At 46.0% G+C, this 21,460-nt stretch overlaps 3 protein-coding genes across 3 annotated transcripts in view; 1 reads left to right on the top strand and 2 right to left on the bottom strand.

The window, feature by feature from the left end:
• Positions 1 to 21,460, top strand: part of LOC139730479 (uncharacterized) — a 93,587-nt gene that overhangs the window by 21,412 nt on the left and 50,715 nt on the right. The gene's annotated exons all lie outside the window — the stretch shown is intronic.
• On the bottom strand, positions 7,429 to 9,263 carry LOC139730463 (paraneoplastic antigen Ma3-like). Its single transcript, XM_071641303.1, has one exon. The coding sequence runs from the start codon at positions 9,261 to 9,263 to the stop codon at positions 7,830 to 7,832; it is 1,434 nt and encodes a 477-aa protein (XP_071497404.1). The 3' UTR covers positions 7,429 to 7,829.
• Positions 16,820 to 18,654, bottom strand: LOC139730461 (paraneoplastic antigen Ma3-like). The gene has a single exon (XM_071641302.1). It carries the CDS (start codon positions 18,652 to 18,654, stop codon positions 17,221 to 17,223), a length of 1,434 nt encoding a protein of 477 aa, XP_071497403.1. The 3' UTR covers positions 16,820 to 17,220.

Raw genomic sequence — 21,460 nt, 5'->3', positions numbered from 1 at the left:
ATTATACAATTAAGAAACAATTATAGTTCCCGGACAAGCCCCCAATTTATGTAACCCGAATGTTACACTCCCGAGTTCATAAATAAAGAATATCACACCTGGGATTCAGTTTTGACAAAATAATCCAATGACAAACTTTATTAACTTGTTTGTCGTTCAACAAAGTACATCATTCAATTCAATATGTTCACAGACTCAAATGTAACCTTTGTTACATTAGCATAATTAAATATTTGCCAGTGTATGACGATATTTCGACTCGTTGCTGTCTCTTTGTCTCTCTCGCCGGTTATCCTGTCGACGAGCCCAGAGTAGTCGCAAACCAGTCGTACACGGTAGCTGATGCAATGCTCAGTAGCCGTCAGTCACGCTGAACCAAGCAAAGGCTGGCCAAAGCTCTCGTCCAAATATGTATCTAGTCAAAAGAATTTATAAGACACAGGACTTTCCTAATATAGTGTCTTTCTAATCAATAATATTTCTTCAGGAGTATGGAAGTCCACTCCAAAATCTGATCTGATACATTGTCTCTACATATACATGCCTCATAAACATATATGAGCGCATTAGACAATACAGATACAAATTCCAGTCACATACATTCAAATGTTTGTCAATTCATTTTGACATACAGGTGCTAAATACGGTCAGAATAACTTCTCTTCAGTTAAACATTTTCAGCATCCTGAATTATATCCAACACTGCTGCCACAAATAAAGCTTTGATCTATCTGATCGACTGGCAGTATAGTTGCTTCATCTGGGGTCGACAAATATTGTGACTCCGATTCAAATATTATAGTTTGAGTGGAAATAATGCTCCACGCACACAATAATTACACTGAGCAGTTGTACACCTTACCACGCATGTACAGTTAACATGTATACATTCTAAAGAGCATGAATGTATAACCTTTTTATATTCACAATGGCACAACTATTCCTCACATTTAGTTCTTTGCAAGGTTCTTCACATCTAGTGGCTAGTCCTCCCCCTCTAGAGTTAAACATTCCACAATTCAATAGTGCAGTGACCTCTGTCACTCACAGGGAACGGTCAGTGGACATAAATCTGTCAGTTCAGACGAGGGGGGGGGGGGTGCTGCACATTGTAGACCTCAATGTTTACGAGCATAGCCTCACTTTCTCTGAGTGTGAGGGTCTACCGGGCATTTCAATATGTATGTAATCAAATTAAAATCTGACTTCTAATGCCAAGTCAGTTTCCCAATTTCATCTGTCTAATAATGAACTTGAGTGTATGCCTAATCATGTCCATTCATAAAACATTCGAAGCGCAAATACCTTGAAGTGCATTGCAATATATCTTCAAATAATATACAAGCAACAATCATCAATCATCAATACTTTTGGCATAACATATGATAACTTCGGAATTTATATACATGATATCAGAGTCTTCTTCTTAACAAGCAACCTCCATGTCTATGGATTGGGGTTCATAATTACAAACACTCTCCAATGCAATACATAACATGAGAAATACAATGACTTACCTAGTCAAAAGAGCCAACACTCGTTTTCACTACAAGTTGCTCCACACGGCAGTCAGTGGATGTACGTGCCACAACCAGTTGTATCACAGGCACATAAAAATTGTATATAACAATACAGCTGATGCTTGTGGGGGTCTACCAGTGTTTTGTGGTAACCTCTCAGCAGATAAATGTGTGAAAAAACTTTCTGGATCACACAGTCGATGTAACAAGCAAAGTGGGTGCAGGCCTCAAAGCGCTGGCAGGAAGCAGATATGCCTATTTGCTCCAAAGCTATGGGCTTTTATAATTTTCTGTCTCTCTGTAAAATGTTAATATTACAAACTTTCTCGAGAAAATCAGAAACTTCCAGGAAGTTAACTGACCAGCAGAAATTTCATTGGTTCATGTTTCTATGACATCATTCAAAGTCTGCCTCATTGGCTAGAGGTCACTCATTCCCCTTGACTTCCAGGAACATTACTGACGTACTGACCATCCACTTGGCCAGACAAAGTCTTAACATTGACCAAGGGCAGTAACGACAGGCTTTCCAGTCACTCTCGAGCATTCTGCCTACAGGGCTTTAAAGTTGCACTCCTGTGACCTTGGTCACTAGAGCTGCTGCCTAACCAGCATAGCTATATAACACATTGTTTATACTCATGCAAACACCGATCTAGTTAACATACTAGACAAATCGTATAGCATAAGTCATAAAAGCACTCAATTAGAATATAGAGACATAATTATATCTCATTTGCATAAATGATGTATTAAACATAACCACTGCACATACATATCTCTTATGCTGAAGTGCGTGGATCACACTTTGTTCTGAACACATGACATATCAAATAATAATCTTGCAAAAAGTCATATCCTTTCAGCCATTGATCATAGTAGCACAACAGTATCTGTAATATAAAAGGTAACACGAGCAAAGTAAATCTAGTAATGTATGGAGTTACTCTACTTTAAGGCACACGCAAAGCTAGCCTAAACAGTTCATTGGAAATTAGGGGGGGGGGGGTATGTGAGAAGAAAGGAATAGGAGGGGACAGAATTTGGGCTAGACGTGCACTCTACGTCATTGTCACAGAAAATGTTGGTCTACAGTTAGAACCAGTCCACTCTGTATAGGCTTTGCCCATGGTAGGACACTGTCCCTAAATCCCAAAGCAACTACTACTTTGTCCTAGCAAGAATGACCTTCCTCTTCTGAGACATGGTCCTTTCGTTTCTCTTGATGTGCCTACACACCAACAAAAGGGAGGGGTGCTTAAAACAATATCCCTAGACTGGCTAGCTTGCTCCATCCTTGAGTTTTATTACACCTACATAGTCTAACACCAGCAGGGGCGTTTCACAGGGCTTGACCAGTCTCAATACACACAGGCTTACAATTGGACATTGGCTATTGGGGTCAAAGGCTGAAGGGGAAATCTTAAGACTAATCTTGGGGGTTACTAGTACACTGGTCGAGGGGTTGTTGGAAAACAGGTGGGGTACGGACGTCAGAGGAGGGATGAATGGAGGGGGTGGTGATAACAGTGACCATGGGTCTTCCAAGGAAGTAGGAATCTAGTCTGACGACATTTCTGGAGAAATCTTAGTAACCCAAATTTTGGTGGGGTTACATCCTCCCCTTTCAAACCAGGGTTCACTCCTGTGAACCTTTGATTAATCAAAGCCAAAGATCTTACGCTTAAGGTCAGCAAAAAATCCTGATGAAGTTGCTTGCCTAGCACCAGAGGGTTCACCAAGGGTATCGTACTGCATGCGTAGCGGCGGCCTTGAAGAGCGAGTTGAGCGCCTGATGGATTGCGGGGCAGGCTCTGAATCGATTGCTTGCTTTGCATTTTGCGCTTGCTCAACCTCGGGCTCTGCTAGAGTATGAGGGGCGTTACCTCTGGACTCTGCGTCTGGGGGTAAAGGGCTAGTGTGTCTACTCTCTTCCTCCATGCTCTCCCCTCTCAAATCGGGTACTGCATCATCCGGTGTTGCTCTACCAGAACCACTGGATGCACTTGTGGCATCTATGCTGATGTCACTGCCAGCCTGGTTCTCTAAGTCTGAGTCGGTTGATGTCTCCTCAGTAGTGGGGTCAGGGGATAAAACGGAACCGCCGGAAACACCTGTGTCACTCACTACATCAGCTGTGTTGACCTGTTCAGGGGTCTCGCTGGTAGTCTCAGAGGGAATACTGGGAGGTTGGGAGGGGACAAACTCTGGCGCATTTACGTTAAGTACTGAATGTGGGCGGTTAATGTGCTTGCGTACACCCCTCATCACTTGAGTCTGAACTATCAGACTCTTCCTCACTCGGAGGGGCAATGGACCTTTTGGAACGGGTCCGATCAGCTGGATTCCTTTTCTTACCTGGTCTCTGGGTCTCTGAGTTATGGGCTGGGGCCTCATTCAAGTACTCTATGGGTAGGAGAAGGTTGCGGTGTAGGGTGCGTGTCCTACCAATCCCGTCTTCAGGTGCAACTTCGTAAACCGGCATATCAGGGTTGAGTCGCTTTGTGATGACATAAGGGTTCGCATACCATCTATCAGCTAATTTCTGCTTACCAGTCAGTCCAACGTTCCTGACAAGGACGCGATCGCCAGGTTTCAGGCCATTGGCTCGCACTTTCGCATCATAGCGGACCTTGTTGGCACTGGCAGACTTGTTGGATGCAGCTGACGCAAGTTTATACGCCCGCGTAAGTTGATCGCGCAAACCACTGACGTACTTCACGTGGTCAGTCCCAGTGAAATTGTCAGGGCTTGTGCCAAATCGCAGATCAACAGGCAGTCTAGCTTCCCTACCGAACATGAGGAACTAAGGTGAGAAACCAGTACTGTCATTCCTTGAACAATTGTAAGCGTGTACAAGTGCACTTACGTACTTGCTCCAATTTGCCTTCTTCTCCTCCTCCAGGGTCCCTAGCATGTCCAGTAGCGTTCTGTTGAAACGCTCAGGCTGAGGGTCTCCCTGGGGATGGTAAGGAGTTGTCCTTGATTTCTTAATGCCAAGGAGCCTTGACAGCTCATGGATCACTTTACTCTCAAAGTCCCTACCTTGATCAGAATGAAGGCGTTGGGGCAGACCATAATGTACAAAGAAGTTCTCCCACAGGACCTTGGCGACAGTGGCAGCAGTCTGATCCTTCGTTGGGAAGGCTTGTGCGTATCGTGTGTAGTGATCCGTCACTACCAAGATAGACTTCTTATTCGAGCGGTCTGGTTCTAGGGAGAGAAAGTCCATGCAAACCAGCTCCAGGGGGCTGGTTGTGTGAATACTCACCAATGGGGCTGCTGGCTTTGGAGGAGTCTTTCTTGCTATACAACGAGGGCAATGCTTGACCCACTCCGTAATGTCAGCACTCATCTTTGGCCAGTAGAACCTGTCTCTAGCCAACGCTATGGACTTCTCGATTCCAAGGTGGCCAACACTGTCGTGTATGCCCCTCATTGCCTCGACACGGCGCTGGGCAGGCAATACTAACTGGTGATGGCGGTTCCCTAAGGAGTCAGTGAAAGTTCTGTAGAGGACTCCTTTGCACAGAACTAGCCTGTCGAACTCGCGGAGTATCAGGGCAGCCTCTCTTGAAAGGCCGGTATAAGACTGTGGCCTCTCCCCACGTTCAACATAATCCCTGACTAGTTTCAGTTGCGGATCTGCCTTTTGAGCCTGTGCCCAGTCTACTACATTCAGGTCTGAGCCCTTCGCATACAGACCTGGGATAGACTCTGCACTGGCACACAGGGTCTCAACGTATGGCTGGCTTCTATGAGGAGAGTTGGCTGAAACATAATGCGTCTGACAGAAGGCAGAGAGTGTGGACACTTTCTCACCTGAGTCTGACGTCTCATGCAGCCTTGCCTCCAGATCACTAATCTTGCACTGCTGGCGAGCCTCAAACTCCTTGTCGAGGCCGGGAGGATGTGGTTTCCGTGACAGTACATCTGCTTCAATGTTCGTCTTTCCTGGCTTATAATGGATGGAAAAATCAAAGCAGGAAAGTGCAGCAAGCCATCTATGTCCTGTGGCATCGAGTTTTGCCGATGTCAGGACATATGTTAGTGGGTTATTATCAGTCATAACCCGCGCACCTTTTGCTGCATACAGATAATCCCTGAACTTGTCGGTAACTGCCCACTTTAGAGCAAGAAATTCCAGCTTGTGGGCTGGATAGTTCTTCTCACTGTGGGACAGTCCCCGACTTCCATATGCCACTGGACGAAGCTTACCTCCATGATCTTGATACAGGACACCACCCAGTCCATCACGGCTGGCATCAACATGGAGCACAAAGGGCTTTGACAGGTCTGCGAAGGCTAAGACTGGGGCTGTGACCAGACAATGCTTCAAAGCCTGAAAAGCATTCTCACACTCCTCAGTCCAAGCATCACCAAGGGGGTCACTTGCCTTTCGTGCATCCGGGCTCGGATCTTTCTTTGGAGGTGGACGTCCTCGCTTCCTGGGGTAAACGCACCCACTTGTAAGTGCGTTCAAAGGACGGGAAATCTTGGCATAGTCCTTTATGAATCGCCGGTAATAGCCAGCAAATCCTAAGAAAGACTTGACATGCCTCACTGTCTGTGGCCTGGGCCAGGTTCTTACATCGGCCACTTTGTCTGGGTCTGTCTGTACCCCAGCCTCGGAGACTACATGACCAAGGTACCTAACCGACTGACAGCAAAATTGGCATTTTTCTGGGGACACCTTCAAGCCAAATTGCTGCAACCTATCCAGTACCCTAGCCAGGCGCTCCTCCATTTCCTCCAGCGTTTTGGAGAAGATTATCAGGTCATCCATGTACACCAACACCTCTAACATGTTCAGACCTGACATGCACTTCTCCATCAGCCTCTGGAAGGTTGCTGGTGCTCCCTTCACCCCTTGGGGCATACGCTCGAACTGGTAAAACCCCAAAGGACAAGTGAAGGCCGTCTTCTCCTTGTCAGATTCACGCATCGGGATTTGATAGAATCCCGACTTTAAGTCGATAACAGAAAACCATTTACTGCCACTCAGGGAATCAATGGCCTCCTGTATCAGGGGCACTGTGTACTGGTCGGGAATGGTACGAGAATTGAGTGTACGGTAGTCGACGCACATTCTCAAAGTACCATTCTTTTTCCGAACCAGCACAATTGGAGAGGCATAGGGACTCTTAGACTCCTTAATTATGTTGTTCTCCAACAGCTGTTGAAGATGTTGCTGCAAGTCCCTAAGATCAGAGGGAGGCACCCTCCGAGACCTCTCACGGAATGGTGTGTCATCGTTAACACGAATCTGATGCTCCGCATAGCCTGTACTGCCTAGGTCAAATTCATGCCTGGAGAACACATCACTCTTCTGCCTGCACTGATTGAGCAGCCTTTCTTTCCACTCCGGGGAAATCGGGCCCCAATTGATGGGCAGCTCACTAACGTCAACTTGAGGGGAAGGGGTGTTATCGCCTACATTAGCACCTACTTGGGAATGGGTTGCCTCGGTGTAACTGTGAGGCTGGGTAGGAAAACTACTAGGGGTAGGGAAACACTTGTCGGGGACATAGGCATCTACTATTGGGCAGTTGCCAGGGACAGTGATAGACTCAGGGCTACTATTGGTCACCAGCACCCTTACCTTTCCAATCGCACCACCTGACAATTTTTGTACTCCTGGGGCTATGTGTAACCCACTTGGAAGTCTGCTGTGGGGATTGGACTCTACGAAAACAGTCATTTCTTCTTTCAGGGGATTCCTAATTTGGGCGGTCATTACCAATTTGGAGTGGGGAGGTATTTGCGTGCTATGTCCTTTCTTGGTCCTAGCAGTGCCCAATTTGCCATCAGGGGACACCTTCTCTTGTTTCGATATGCTGGCGTAGATATCCCTGCAGGTAGCACTTATCTGCAATGACTGGGCAAAGCGTGCTCCAGCCATCCTCCTACAAGATTCAAAACAGTGCCTGAAAAGTCCTGAATTAGTGCCAATAATCACTCTATGGTCACAGGGACGCTGGGGGTCTGGTACTACAAGAGCCAATGTACTAAACTCAGTCCCTGTGCCAGCAAATGACCGTTCAAAACCTATGTTGACGTAAGCCCAACCCAGATAGGGCATAGTCCCATCTCCTCCATGGTACAGGACTAGGTCACTCAGTCCATGCAATTCCCTATCTAGTGTGTCGAAAAGGCTCTTGTGTATAAGAGTGACCTGAGACCCACTATCAAGAAGGCATTTTGTCTCCTTTCCATCTATCCAACATTTTGGGTTGATAGCATCTCCTACTAAACCTTCAGGAACATCGTTCTTGGAAACCTCAACTTTAGAAACAAGTGGGGGAGAATCTATTTTTGGGGCCCCTGGTTTCCCCTTCCCAGGCGCCCTTTCTCGTTTCCCTGGTTGCCAAGGATGTAGTTGACAAGTCTTTTACTCAGTACGTCAGGGGGAACAGAATTTTGGCAATTTCTACTGATATGGCCCTCCTCTCCACACTTGAAGCAAACAACACCAGTATTACTCTGCTGGGACGACTGAGATTTGGGGGGATTATTGGTGGGTTGGGGTGCTGGTGGAGGTGCTGGTTGGGGAAGGACATGGGGTTGAGGGGCTGCGTGGGGTGGCAGAATAGAGGGCTCTACCTTACGGTGGGCAGCCTGCTTTGGTTTTGGGCTAACGGGGGGTCTCGAGGCAGACAGAGATTTCTTCACCCTTTCCTCTTCTTCCTGCTTCCTCACTGAAGACAGGAGTTCCAGGAAGGATGGTGGTTTCTCCAGGCGCTCCCTGAGCTGTAGGTTTACTAGGAGCATTTCATGGTAGAGGATGCCCCTGATGAATTGTCGCAGTCTCACCTTGTTGGCGTCATGTGGCTTGACAACTCCCCGCCTAACCACATGGCGCATGACTTCCTGTAAGCGAGAAAGATACTCAGAGGGAGACTCACCTTCAGCCTGGACTGTCTGATGAAATCTGACAAACAGTTCATCATCTGTGTCAGTATCGCCAAAAGCCAGATCCAGAGCCCTGAGGTAGTCTGCAGAGCAGGCCTGGGGATTCTCACGCCTAAGGTCTGTAATGATGCTTGACGCAGGCGGACGCAATGACTCACGAATGCGCTTGCGCCGCTCAGCATCATCCAGAGTCTGCCACTCCTCCATCTGGCTCTCAACGTGCTCTATCCAGATGGGGTAGCTATCCTCATCACGCGCTGCTGTCTTTGCACCAGAGAAGCATCGCAGTTTCCGATACCCTGTGGTCAGCCCACACCGTGCTAGTGAAGCTGCTAAAATTGGGATGTCTCGATCAGGGAAGGACATGGATGGTTCACTGATACCAGGGGAAGGGGGTGGAAGGTTGTTAGTAGTAGGGATGTCTTGAGACTGGACTTCCTGAGCTCTACGTCCTGCTTTTCTCCATTCCCTAACTAAACCTCTCTCCCTCAGGTCCTTGACACTGACCCTATTTCCTCTGACTGGTCCTAAACCGTCTAACCTCACTACTCTGCACATAGTCTCCCCATCTACTGGAATGACAATCTGTGCCTGTAATCCTAACATAGCAACTGCATCTTCGAATTCACACAGGAGCAATGTTTCCCCTGTATCGGGATCATCCCGTCTTAACACCTCAAGTAATGTGGGATATAACTCTGACAGTGCCAGTGCAAACACCTCTGTTGGCACAGTCTTTATACCTGTTGCAAGTAGGAGGGCATTCTCTACTCTAATCTCCTCCTTCTTGCACCAATCCTGACCAATCTGCTTCAAACTTTTACCTGCCATCGCTTTGTTTCCTGCACACGAGTGTTGGCTCTTTGGTACAATAGAACGAAAATGGTGAATGTAACAGTAACAATCAACAATGATAACCAAGACTCAGTTTCGGTAACATGTGTCACCAAACAAATGCAATTATACAATTAAGAAACAATTATAGTTCCCGGACAAGCCCCCAATTTATGTAACCCGAATGTTACACTCCCGAGTTCATAAATAAAGAATATCACACCTGGGATTCAGTTTTGACAAAATAATCCAATGACAAACTTTATTAACTTGTTTGTCGTTCAACAAAGTACATCATTCAATTCAATATGTTCACAGACTCAAATGTAACCTTTGTTACATTAGCATAATTAAATATTTGCCAGTGTATGACGATATTTCGACTCGTTGCTGTCTCTTTGTCTCTCTCGCCGGTTATCCTGTCGACGAGCCCAGAGTAGTCGCAAACCAGTCGTACACGGTAGCTGATGCAATGCTCAGTAGCCGTCAGTCACGCTGAACCAAGCAAAGGCTGGCCAAAGCTCTCGTCCAAATATGTATCTAGTCAAAAGAATTTATAAGACACAGGACTTTCCTAATATAGTGTCTTTCTAATCAATAATATTTCTTCAGGAGTATGGAAGTCCACTCCAAAATCTGATCTGATACATTGTCTCTACATATACATGCCTCATAAACATATATGAGCGCATTAGACAATACAGATACAAATTCCAGTCACATACATTCAAATGTTTGTCAATTCATTTTGACATACAGGTGCTAAATACGGTCAGAATAACTTCTCTTCAGTTAAACATTTTCAGCATCCTGAATTATATCCAACACTGCTGCCACAAATAAAGCTTTGATCTATCTGATCGACTGGCAGTATAGTTGCTTCATCTGGGGTCGACAAATATTGTGACTCCGATTCAAATATTATAGTTTGAGTGGAAATAATGCTCCACGCACACAATAATTACACTGAGCAGTTGTACACCTTACCACGCATGTACAGTTAACATGTATACATTCTAAAGAGCATGAATGTATAACCTTTTTATATTCACAATGGCACAACTATTCCTCACATTTAGTTCTTTGCAAGGTTCTTCACATCTAGTGGCTAGTCCTCCCCCTCTAGAGTTAAACATTCCACAATTCAATAGTGCAGTGACCTCTGTCACTCACAGGGAACGGTCAGTGGACATAAATCTGTCAGTTCAGACGAGGGGGGGGGGGGTGCTGCACATTGTAGACCTCAATGTTTACGAGCATAGCCTCACTTTCTCTGAGTGTGAGGGTCTACCGGGCATTTCAATATGTATGTAATCAAATTAAAATCTGACTTCTAATGCCAAGTCAGTTTCCCAATTTCATCTGTCTAATAATGAACTTGAGTGTATGCCTAATCATGTCCATTCATAAAACATTCGAAGCGCAAATACCTTGAAGTGCATTGCAATATATCTTCAAATAATATACAAGCAACAATCATCAATCATCAATACTTTTGGCATAACATATGATAACTTCGGAATTTATATACATGATATCAGAGTCTTCTTCTTAACAAGCAACCTCCATGTCTATGGATTGGGGTTCATAATTACAAACACTCTCCAATGCAATACATAACATGAGAAATACAATGACTTACCTAGTCAAAAGAGCCAACACTCGTTTTCACTACAAGTTGCTCCACACGGCAGTCAGTGGATGTACGTGCCACAACCAGTTGTATCACAGGCACATAAAAATTGTATATAACAATACAGCTGATGCTTGTGGGGGTCTACCAGTGTTTTGTGGTAACCTCTCAGCAGATAAATGTGTGAAAAAACTTTCTGGATCACACAGTCGATGTAACAAGCAAAGTGGGTGCAGGCCTCAAAGCGCTGGCAGGAAGCAGATATGCCTATTTGCTCCAAAGCTATGGGCTTTTATAATTTTCTGTCTCTCTGTAAAATGTTAATATTACAAACTTTCTCGAGAAAATCAGAAACTTCCAGGAAGTTAACTGACCAGCAGAAATTTCATTGGTTCATGTTTCTATGACATCATTCAAAGTCTGCCTCATTGGCTAGAGGTCACTCATTCCCCTTGACTTCCAGGAACATTACTGACGTACTGACCATCCACTTGGCCAGACAAAGTCTTAACATTGACCAAGGGCAGTAACGACAGGCTTTCCAGTCACTCTCGAGCATTCTGCCTACAGGGCTTTAAAGTTGCACTCCTGTGACCTTGGTCACTAGAGCTGCTGCCTAACCAGCATAGCTATATAACACATTGTTTATACTCATGCAAACACCGATCTAGTTAACATACTAGACAAATCGTATAGCATAAGTCATAAAAGCACTCAATTAGAATATAGAGACATAATTATATCTCATTTGCATAAATGATGTATTAAACATAACCACTGCACATACATATCTCTTATGCTGAAGTGCGTGGATCACACTTTGTTCTGAACACATGACATATCAAATAATAATCTTGCAAAAAGTCATATCCTTTCAGCCATTGATCATAGTAGCACAACAGTATCTGTAATATAAAAGGTAACACGAGCAAAGTAAATCTAGTAATGTATGGAGTTACTCTACTTTAAGGCACACGCAAAGCTAGCCTAAACAGTTCATTGGAAATTAGGGGGGGGGGGGTATGTGAGAAGAAAGGAATAGGAGGGGACAGAATTTGGGCTAGACGTGCACTCTACGTCATTGTCACAGAAAATGTTGGTCTACAGTTAGAACCAGTCCACTCTGTATAGGCTTTGCCCATGGTAGGACACTGTCCCTAAATCCCAAAGCAACTACTACTTTGTCCTAGCAAGAATGACCTTCCTCTTCTGAGACATGGTCCTTTCGTTTCTCTTGATGTGCCTACACACCAACAAAAGGGAGGGGTGCTTAAAACAATATCCCTAGACTGGCTAGCTTGCTCCATCCTTGAGTTTTATTACACCTACATAGTCTAACACCAGCAGGGGCGTTTCACAGGGCTTGACCAGTCTCAATACACACAGGCTTACAATTGGACATTGGCTATTGGGGTCAAAGGCTGAAGGGGAAATCTTAAGACTAATCTTGGGGGTTACTAGTACACTGGTCGAGGGGTTGTTGGAAAACAGGTGGGGTACGGACGTCAGAGGAGGGATGAATGGAGGGGGTGGTGATAACAGTGACCATGGGTCTTCCAAGGAAGTAGGAATCTAGTCTGACGACATTTCTGGAGAAATCTTAGTAACCCAAATTTTGGTGGGGTTACATCCTCCCCTTTCAAACCAGGGTTCACTCCTGTGAACCTTTGATTAATCAAAGCCAAAGATCTTACGCTTAAGGTCAGCAAAAAATCCTGATGAAGTTGCTTGCCTAGCACCAGAGGGTTCACCAAGGGTATCGTACTGCATGCGTAGCGGCGGCCTTGAAGAGCGAGTTGAGCGCCTGATGGATTGCGGGGCAGGCTCTGAATCGATTGCTTGCTTTGCATTTTGCGCTTGCTCAACCTCGGGCTCTGCTAGAGTATGAGGGGCGTTACCTCTGGACTCTGCGTCTGGGGGTAAAGGGCTAGTGTGTCTACTCTCTTCCTCCATGCTCTCCCCTCTCAAATCGGGTACTGCATCATCCGGTGTTGCTCTACCAGAACCACTGGATGCACTTGTGGCATCTATGCTGATGTCACTGCCAGCCTGGTTCTCTAAGTCTGAGTCGGTTGATGTCTCCTCAGTAGTGGGGTCAGGGGATAAAACGGAACCGCCGGAAACACCTGTGTCACTCACTACATCAGCTGTGTTGACCTGTTCAGGGGTCTCGCTGGTAGTCTCAGAGGGAATACTGGGAGGTTGGGAGGGGACAAACTCTGGCGCATTTACGTTAAGTACTGAATGTGGGCGGTTAATGTGCTTGCGTACACCCCTCATCACTTGAGTCTGAACTATCAGACTCTTCCTCACTCGGAGGGGCAATGGACCTTTTGGAACGGGTCCGATCAGCTGGATTCCTTTTCTTACCTGGTCTCTGGGTCTCTGAGTTATGGGCTGGGGCCTCATTCAAGTACTCTATGGGTAGGAGAAGGTTGCGGTGTAGGGTGCGTGTCCTACCAATCCCGTCTTCAGGTGCAACTTCGTAAACCGGCATATCAGGGTTGAGTCGCTTTGTGATGACATAAGGGTTCGCATACCATCTATCAGCTAATTTCTGCTTACCAGTCAGTCCAACGTTCCTGACAAGGACGCGATCGCCAGGTTTCAGGCCATTGGCTCGCACTTTCGCATCATAGCGGACCTTGTTGGCACTGGCAGACTTGTTGGATGCAGCTGACGCAAGTTTATACGCCCGCGTAAGTTGATCGCGCAAACCACTGACGTACTTCACGTGGTCAGTCCCAGTGAAATTGTCAGGGCTTGTGCCAAATCGCAGATCAACAGGCAGTCTAGCTTCCCTACCGAACATGAGGAACTAAGGTGAGAAACCAGTACTGTCATTCCTTGAACAATTGTAAGCGTGTACAAGTGCACTTACGTACTTGCTCCAATTTGCCTTCTTCTCCTCCTCCAGGGTCCCTAGCATGTCCAGTAGCGTTCTGTTGAAACGCTCAGGCTGAGGGTCTCCCTGGGGATGGTAAGGAGTTGTCCTTGATTTCTTAATGCCAAGGAGCCTTGACAGCTCATGGATCACTTTACTCTCAAAGTCCCTACCTTGATCAGAATGAAGGCGTTGGGGCAGACCATAATGTACAAAGAAGTTCTCCCACAGGACCTTGGCGACAGTGGCAGCAGTCTGATCCTTCGTTGGGAAGGCTTGTGCGTATCGTGTGTAGTGATCCGTCACTACCAAGATAGACTTCTTATTCGAGCGGTCTGGTTCTAGGGAGAGAAAGTCCATGCAAACCAGCTCCAGGGGGCTGGTTGTGTGAATACTCACCAATGGGGCTGCTGGCTTTGGAGGAGTCTTTCTTGCTATACAACGAGGGCAATGCTTGACCCACTCCGTAATGTCAGCACTCATCTTTGGCCAGTAGAACCTGTCTCTAGCCAACGCTATGGACTTCTCGATTCCAAGGTGGCCAACACTGTCGTGTATGCCCCTCATTGCCTCGACACGGCGCTGGGCAGGCAATACTAACTGGTGATGGCGGTTCCCTAAGGAGTCAGTGAAAGTTCTGTAGAGGACTCCTTTGCACAGAACTAGCCTGTCGAACTCGCGGAGTATCAGGGCAGCCTCTCTTGAAAGGCCGGTATAAGACTGTGGCCTCTCCCCACGTTCAACATAATCCCTGACTAGTTTCAGTTGCGGATCTGCCTTTTGAGCCTGTGCCCAGTCTACTACATTCAGGTCTGAGCCCTTCGCATACAGACCTGGGATAGACTCTGCACTGGCACACAGGGTCTCAACGTATGGCTGGCTTCTATGAGGAGAGTTGGCTGAAACATAATGCGTCTGACAGAAGGCAGAGAGTGTGGACACTTTCTCACCTGAGTCTGACGTCTCATGCAGCCTTGCCTCCAGATCACTAATCTTGCACTGCTGGCGAGCCTCAAACTCCTTGTCGAGGCCGGGAGGATGTGGTTTCCGTGACAGTACATCTGCTTCAATGTTCGTCTTTCCTGGCTTATAATGGATGGAAAAATCAAAGCAGGAAAGTGCAGCAAGCCATCTATGTCCTGTGGCATCGAGTTTTGCCGATGTCAGGACATATGTTAGTGGGTTATTATCAGTCATAACCCGCGCACCTTTTGCTGCATACAGATAATCCCTGAACTTGTCGGTAACTGCCCACTTTAGAGCAAGAAATTCCAGCTTGTGGGCTGGATAGTTCTTCTCACTGTGGGACAGTCCCCGACTTCCATATGCCACTGGACGAAGCTTACCTCCATGATCTTGATACAGGACACCACCCAGTCCATCACGGCTGGCATCAACATGGAGCACAAAGGGCTTTGACAGGTCTGCGAAGGCTAAGACTGGGGCTGTGACCAGACAATGCTTCAAAGCCTGAAAAGCATTCTCACACTCCTCAGTCCAAGCATCACCAAGGGGGTCACTTGCCTTTCGTGCATCCGGGCTCGGATCTTTCTTTGGAGGTGGACGTCCTCGCTTCCTGGGGTAAACGCACCCACTTGTAAGTGCGTTCAAAGGACGGGAAATCTTGGCATAGTCCTTTATGAATCGCCGGTAATAGCCAGCAAATCCTAAGAAAGACTTGACATGCCTCACTGTCTGTGGCCTGGGCCAGGTTCTTACATCGGCCACTTTGTCTGGGTCTGTCTGTACCCCAGCCTCGGAGACTACATGACCAAGGTACCTAACCGACTGACAGCAAAATTGGCATTTTTCTGGGGACACCTTCAAGCCAAATTGCTGCAACCTATCCAGTACCCTAGCCAGGCGCTCCTCCATTTCCTCCAGCGTTTTGGAGAAGATTATCAGGTCATCCATGTACACCAACACCTCTAACATGTTCAGACCTGACATGCACTTCTCCATCAGCCTCTGGAAGGTTGCTGGTGCTCCCTTCACCCCTTGGGGCATACGCTCGAACTGGTAAAACCCCAAAGGACAAGTGAAGGCCGTCTTCTCCTTGTCAGATTCACGCATCGGGATTTGATAGAATCCCGACTTTAAGTCGATAACAGAAAACCATTTACTGCCACTCAGGGAATCAATGGCCTCCTGTATCAGGGGCACTGTGTACTGGTCGGGAATGGTACGAGAATTGAGTGTACGGTAGTCGACGCACATTCTCAAAGTACCATTCTTTTTCCGAACCAGCACAATTGGAGAGGCATAGGGACTCTTAGACTCCTTAATTATGTTGTTCTCCAACAGCTGTTGAAGATGTTGCTGCAAGTCCCTAAGATCAGAGGGAGGCACCCTCCGAGACCTCTCACGGAATGGTGTGTCATCGTTAACACGAATCTGATGCTCCGCATAGCCTGTACTGCCTAGGTCAAATTCATGCCTGGAGAACACATCACTCTTCTGCCTGCACTGATTGAGCAGCCTTTCTTTCCACTCCGGGGAAATCGGGCCCCAATTGATGGGCAGCTCACTAACGTCAACTTGAGGGGAAGGGGTGTTATCGCCTACATTAGCACCTACTTGGGAATGGGTTGCCTCGGTGTAACTGTGAGGCTGGGTAGGAAAACTACTAGGGGTAGGGAAACACTTGTCGGGGACATAGGCATCTACTATTGGGCAGTTGCCAGGGACAGTGATAGACTCAGGGCTACTATTGGTCACCAGCACCCTTACCTTTCCAATCGCACCACCTGACAATTTTTGTACTCCTGGGGCTATGTGTAACCCACTTGGAAGTCTGCTGTGGGGATTGGACTCTACGAAAACAGTCATTTCTTCTTTCAGGGGATTCCTAATTTGGGCGGTCATTACCAATTTGGAGTGGGGAGGTATTTGCGTGCTATGTCCTTTCTTGGTCCTAGCAGTGCCCAATTTGCCATCAGGGGACACCTTCTCTTGTTTCGATATGCTGGCGTAGATATCCCTGCAGGTAGCACTTATCTGCAATGACTGGGCAAAGCGTGCTCCAGCCATCCTCCTACAAGATTCAAAACAGTGCCTGAAAAGTCCTGAATTAGTGCCAATAATCACTCTATGGTCACAGGGACGCTGGGGGTCTGGTACTACAAGAGCCAATGTACTAAACTCAGTCCCTGTGCCAGCAAATGACCGTTCAAAACCTATGTTGACGTAAGCCCAACCCAGATAGGGCATAGTCCCATCTCCTCCATGGTACAGGACTAGGTCACTCAGTCCATGCAATTCCCTATCTAGTGTGTCGAAAAGGCTCTTGTGTATAAGAGTGACCTGAGACCCACTATCAAGAAGGCATTTTGTCTCCTTTCCATCTATCCAACATTTTGGGTTGATAGCATCTCCTACTAAACCTTCAGGAACATCGTTCTTGGAAACCTCAACTTTAGAAACAAGTGGGGGAGAATCTATTTTTGGGGCCCCTGGTTTCCCCTTCCCAGGCGCCCTTTCTCGTTTCCCTGGTTGCCAAGGATGTAGTTGACAAGTCTTTTACTCAGTACGTCAGGGGGAACAGAATTTTGGCAATTTCTACTGATATGGCCCTCCTCTCCACACTTGAAGCAAACAACACCAGTATTACTCTGCTGGGACGACTGAGATTTGGGGGGATTATTGGTGGGTTGGGGTGCTGGTGGAGGTGCTGGTTGGGGAAGGACATGGGGTTGAGGGGCTGCGTGGGGTGGCAGAATAGAGGGCTCTACCTTACGGTGGGCAGCCTGCTTTGGTTTTGGGCTAACGGGGGGTCTCGAGGCAGACAGAGATTTCTTCACCCTTTCCTCTTCTTCCTGCTTCCTCACTGAAGACAGGAGTTCCAGGAAGGATGGTGGTTTCTCCAGGCGCTCCCTGAGCTGTAGGTTTACTAGGAGCATTTCATGGTAGAGGATGCCCCTGATGAATTGTCGCAGTCTCACCTTGTTGGCGTCATGTGGCTTGACAACTCCCCGCCTAACCACATGGCGCATGACTTCCTGTAAGCGAGAAAGATACTCAGAGGGAGACTCACCTTCAGCCTGGACTGTCTGATGAAATCTGACAAACAGTTCATCATCTGTGTCAGTATCGCCAAAAGCCAGATCCAGAGCCCTGAGGTAGTCTGCAGAGCAGGCCTGGGGATTCTCACGCCTAAGGTCTGTAATGATGCTTGACGCAGGCGGACGCAATGACTCACGAATGCGCTTGCGCCGCTCAGCATCATCCAGAGTCTGCCACTCCTCCATCTGGCTCTCAACGTGCTCTATCCAGATGGGGTAGCTATCCTCATCACGCGCTGCTGTCTTTGCACCAGAGAAGCATCGCAGTTTCCGATACCCTGTGGTCAGCCCACACCGTGCTAGTGAAGCTGCTAAAATTGGGATGTCTCGATCAGGGAAGGACATGGATGGTTCACTGATACCAGGGGAAGGGGGTGGAAGGTTGTTAGTAGTAGGGATGTCTTGAGACTGGACTTCCTGAGCTCTACGTCCTGCTTTTCTCCATTCCCTAACTAAACCTCTCTCCCTCAGGTCCTTGACACTGACCCTATTTCCTCTGACTGGTCCTAAACCGTCTAACCTCACTACTCTGCACATAGTCTCCCCATCTACTGGAATGACAATCTGTGCCTGTAATCCTAACATAGCAACTGCATCTTCGAATTCACACAGGAGCAATGTTTCCCCTGTATCGGGATCATCCCGTCTTAACACCTCAAGTAATGTGGGATATAACTCTGACAGTGCCAGTGCAAACACCTCTGTTGGCACAGTCTTTATACCTGTTGCAAGTAGGAGGGCATTCTCTACTCTAATCTCCTCCTTCTTGCACCAATCCTGACCAATCTGCTTCAAACTTTTACCTGCCATCGCTTTGTTTCCTGCACACGAGTGTTGGCTCTTTGGTACAATAGAACGAAAATGGTGAATGTAACAGTAACAATCAACAATGATAACCAAGACTCAGTTTCGGTAACATGTGTCACCAAACAAATGCAATTATACAATTAAGAAACAATTATAGTTCCCGGACAAGCCCCCAATTTATGTAACCCGAATGTTACACTCCCGAGTTCATAAATAAAGAATATCACACCTGGGATTCAGTTTTGACAAAATAATCCAATGACAAACTTTATTAACTTGTTTGTCGTTCAACAAAGTACATCATTCAATTCAATATGTTCACAGACTCAAATGTAACCTTTGTTACATTAGCATAATTAAATATTTGCCAGTGTATGACGATATTTCGACTCGTTGCTGTCTCTTTGTCTCTCTCGCCGGTTATCCTGTCGACGAGCCCAGAGTAGTCGCAAACCAGTCGTACACGGTAGCTGATGCAATGCTCAGTAGCCGTCAGTCACGCTGAACCAAGCAAAGGCTGGCCAAAGCTCTCGTCCAAATATGTATCTAGTCAAAAGAATTTATAAGACACAGGACTTTCCTAATATAGTGTCTTTCTAATCAATAATATTTCTTCAGGAGTATGGAAGTCCACTCCAAAATCTGATCTGATACATTGTCTCTACATATACATGCCTCATAAACATATATGAGCGCATTAGACAATACAGATACAAATTCCAGTCACATACATTCAAATGTTTGTCAATTCATTTTGACATACAGGTGCTAAATACGGTCAGAATAACTTCTCTTCAGTTAAACATTTTCAGCATCCTGAATTATATCCAACACTGCTGCCACAAATAAAGCTTTGATCTATCTGATCGACTGGCAGTATAGTTGCTTCATCTGGGGTCGACAAATATTGTGACTCCGATTCAAATATTATAGTTTGAGTGGAAATAATGCTCCACGCACACAATAATTACACTGAGCAGTTGTACACCTTACCACGCATGTACAGTTAACATGTATACATTCTAAAGAGCATGAATGTATAACCTTTTTATATTCACAATGGCACAACTATTCCTCACATTTAGTTCTTTGCAAGGTTCTTCACATCTAGTGGCTAGTCCTCCCCCTCTAGAGTTAAACATTCCACAATTCAATAGTGCAGTGACCTCTGTCACTCACAGGGAACGGTCAGTGGACATAAATCTGTCAGTTCAGACGAGGGGGGGGGGGGTGCTGCACATTGTAGACCTCAATGTTTACGAGCATAGCCTCACTTTCTCTGAGTGTGAGGGTCTACCGGGCATTTCAATATGTATGTAATCAAATTAAAATCTGACTTCTAATGCCAAGTCAGTTTCCCAATTTCATCTGTCTAATAATGAACTTGAGTGTATGCCTAATCATGTCCATTCATAAAACATTCGAAGCGCAAATACCTTGAAGTGCATTGCAATATATCTTCAAATAATATACAAGCAACAATCATCAATCATCAATACTTTTGGCATAACATATGATAACTTCGGAATTTATATACATGATATCAGAGTCTTCTTCTTAACAAGCAACCTCCATGTCTATGGATTGGGGTTCATAATTACAAACACTCTCCAATGCAATACATAACATGAGAAATACAATGACTTACCTAGTCAAAAGAGCCAACACTCGTTTTCACTACAAGTTGCTCCACACGGCAGTCAGTGGATGTACGTGCCACAACCAGTTGTATCACAGGCACATAAAAATTGTATATAACAATACAGCTGATGCTTGTGGGGGTCTACCAGTGTTTTGTGGTAACCTCTCAGCAGATAAATGTGTGAAAAAACTTTCTGGATCACACAGTCGATGTAACAAGCAAAGTGGGTGCAGGCCTCAAAGCGCTGGCAGGAAGCAGATATGCCTATTTGCTCCAAAGCTATGGGCTTTTATAATTTTCTGTCTCTCTGTAAAATGTTAATATTACAAACTTTCTCGAGAAAATCAGAAACTTCCAGGAAGTTAACTGACCAGCAGAAATTTCATTGGTTCATGTTTCTATGACATCATTCAAAGTCTGCCTCATTGGCTAGAGGTCACTCATTCCCCTTGACTTCCAGGAACATTACTGACGTACTGACCATCCACTTGGCCAGACAAAGTCTTAACATTGACCAAGGGCAGTAACGACAGGCTTTCCAGTCACTCTCGAGCATTCTGCCTACAGGGCTTTAAAGTTGCACTCCTGTGACCTTGGTCACTAGAGCTGCTGCCTAACCAGCATAGCTATATAACACATTGTTTATACTCATGCAAACACCGATCTAGTTAACATACTAGACAAATCGTATAGCATAAGTCATAAAAGCACTCAATTAGAATATAGAGACATAATTATATCTCATTTGCATAAATGATGTATTAAACATAACCACTGCACATACATATCTCTTATGCTGAAGTGCGTGGATCACACTTTGTTCTGAACACATGACATATCAAATAATAATCTTGCAAAAAGTCATATCCTTTCAGCCATTGATCATAGTAGCACAACAGTATCTGTAATATAAAAGGTAAACGTGCACTCTACGTCATTGTCACAGAAAATGTTGGTCTACAGTTAGAACCAGTCCACTCTGTATAGGCTTTGCCCATGGTAGGACACTGTCCCTAAATCCCAAAGCAACTACTACTTTGTCCTAGCAAGAATGACCTTCCTCTTCTGAGACATGGTCCTTTCGTTTCTCTTGATGTGCCTACACACCAACAAAAGGGAGGGGTGCTTAAAACAATATCCCTAGACTGGCTAGCTTGCTCCATCCTT

The sequence above is a fragment of the Diadema antillarum genome, unplaced genomic scaffold, assembly GCF_040938485.1.
Source record: "Diadema antillarum isolate AM-2024a unplaced genomic scaffold, OU_Dant_1.0 seq00000315_RagTag, whole genome shotgun sequence".
Lineage (NCBI taxonomy): Eukaryota > Metazoa > Echinodermata > Echinoidea > Diadematoida > Diadematidae > Diadema > Diadema antillarum.
This window is presented reverse-complemented; position numbering and strand designations above follow the sequence as displayed.

What these genes read in the sequence shown, in the direction of transcription:
- LOC139730461 (XM_071641302.1), bottom strand. Translation starts at nt 18,654, where the DNA reads ATGGCAGGTAAAAGTTTGAAGCAGATTGGTCAGGATTGGTGCAAGAAG.
- LOC139730463 (XM_071641303.1), bottom strand. Translation starts at nt 9,263, where the DNA reads ATGGCAGGTAAAAGTTTGAAGCAGATTGGTCAGGATTGGTGCAAGAAG.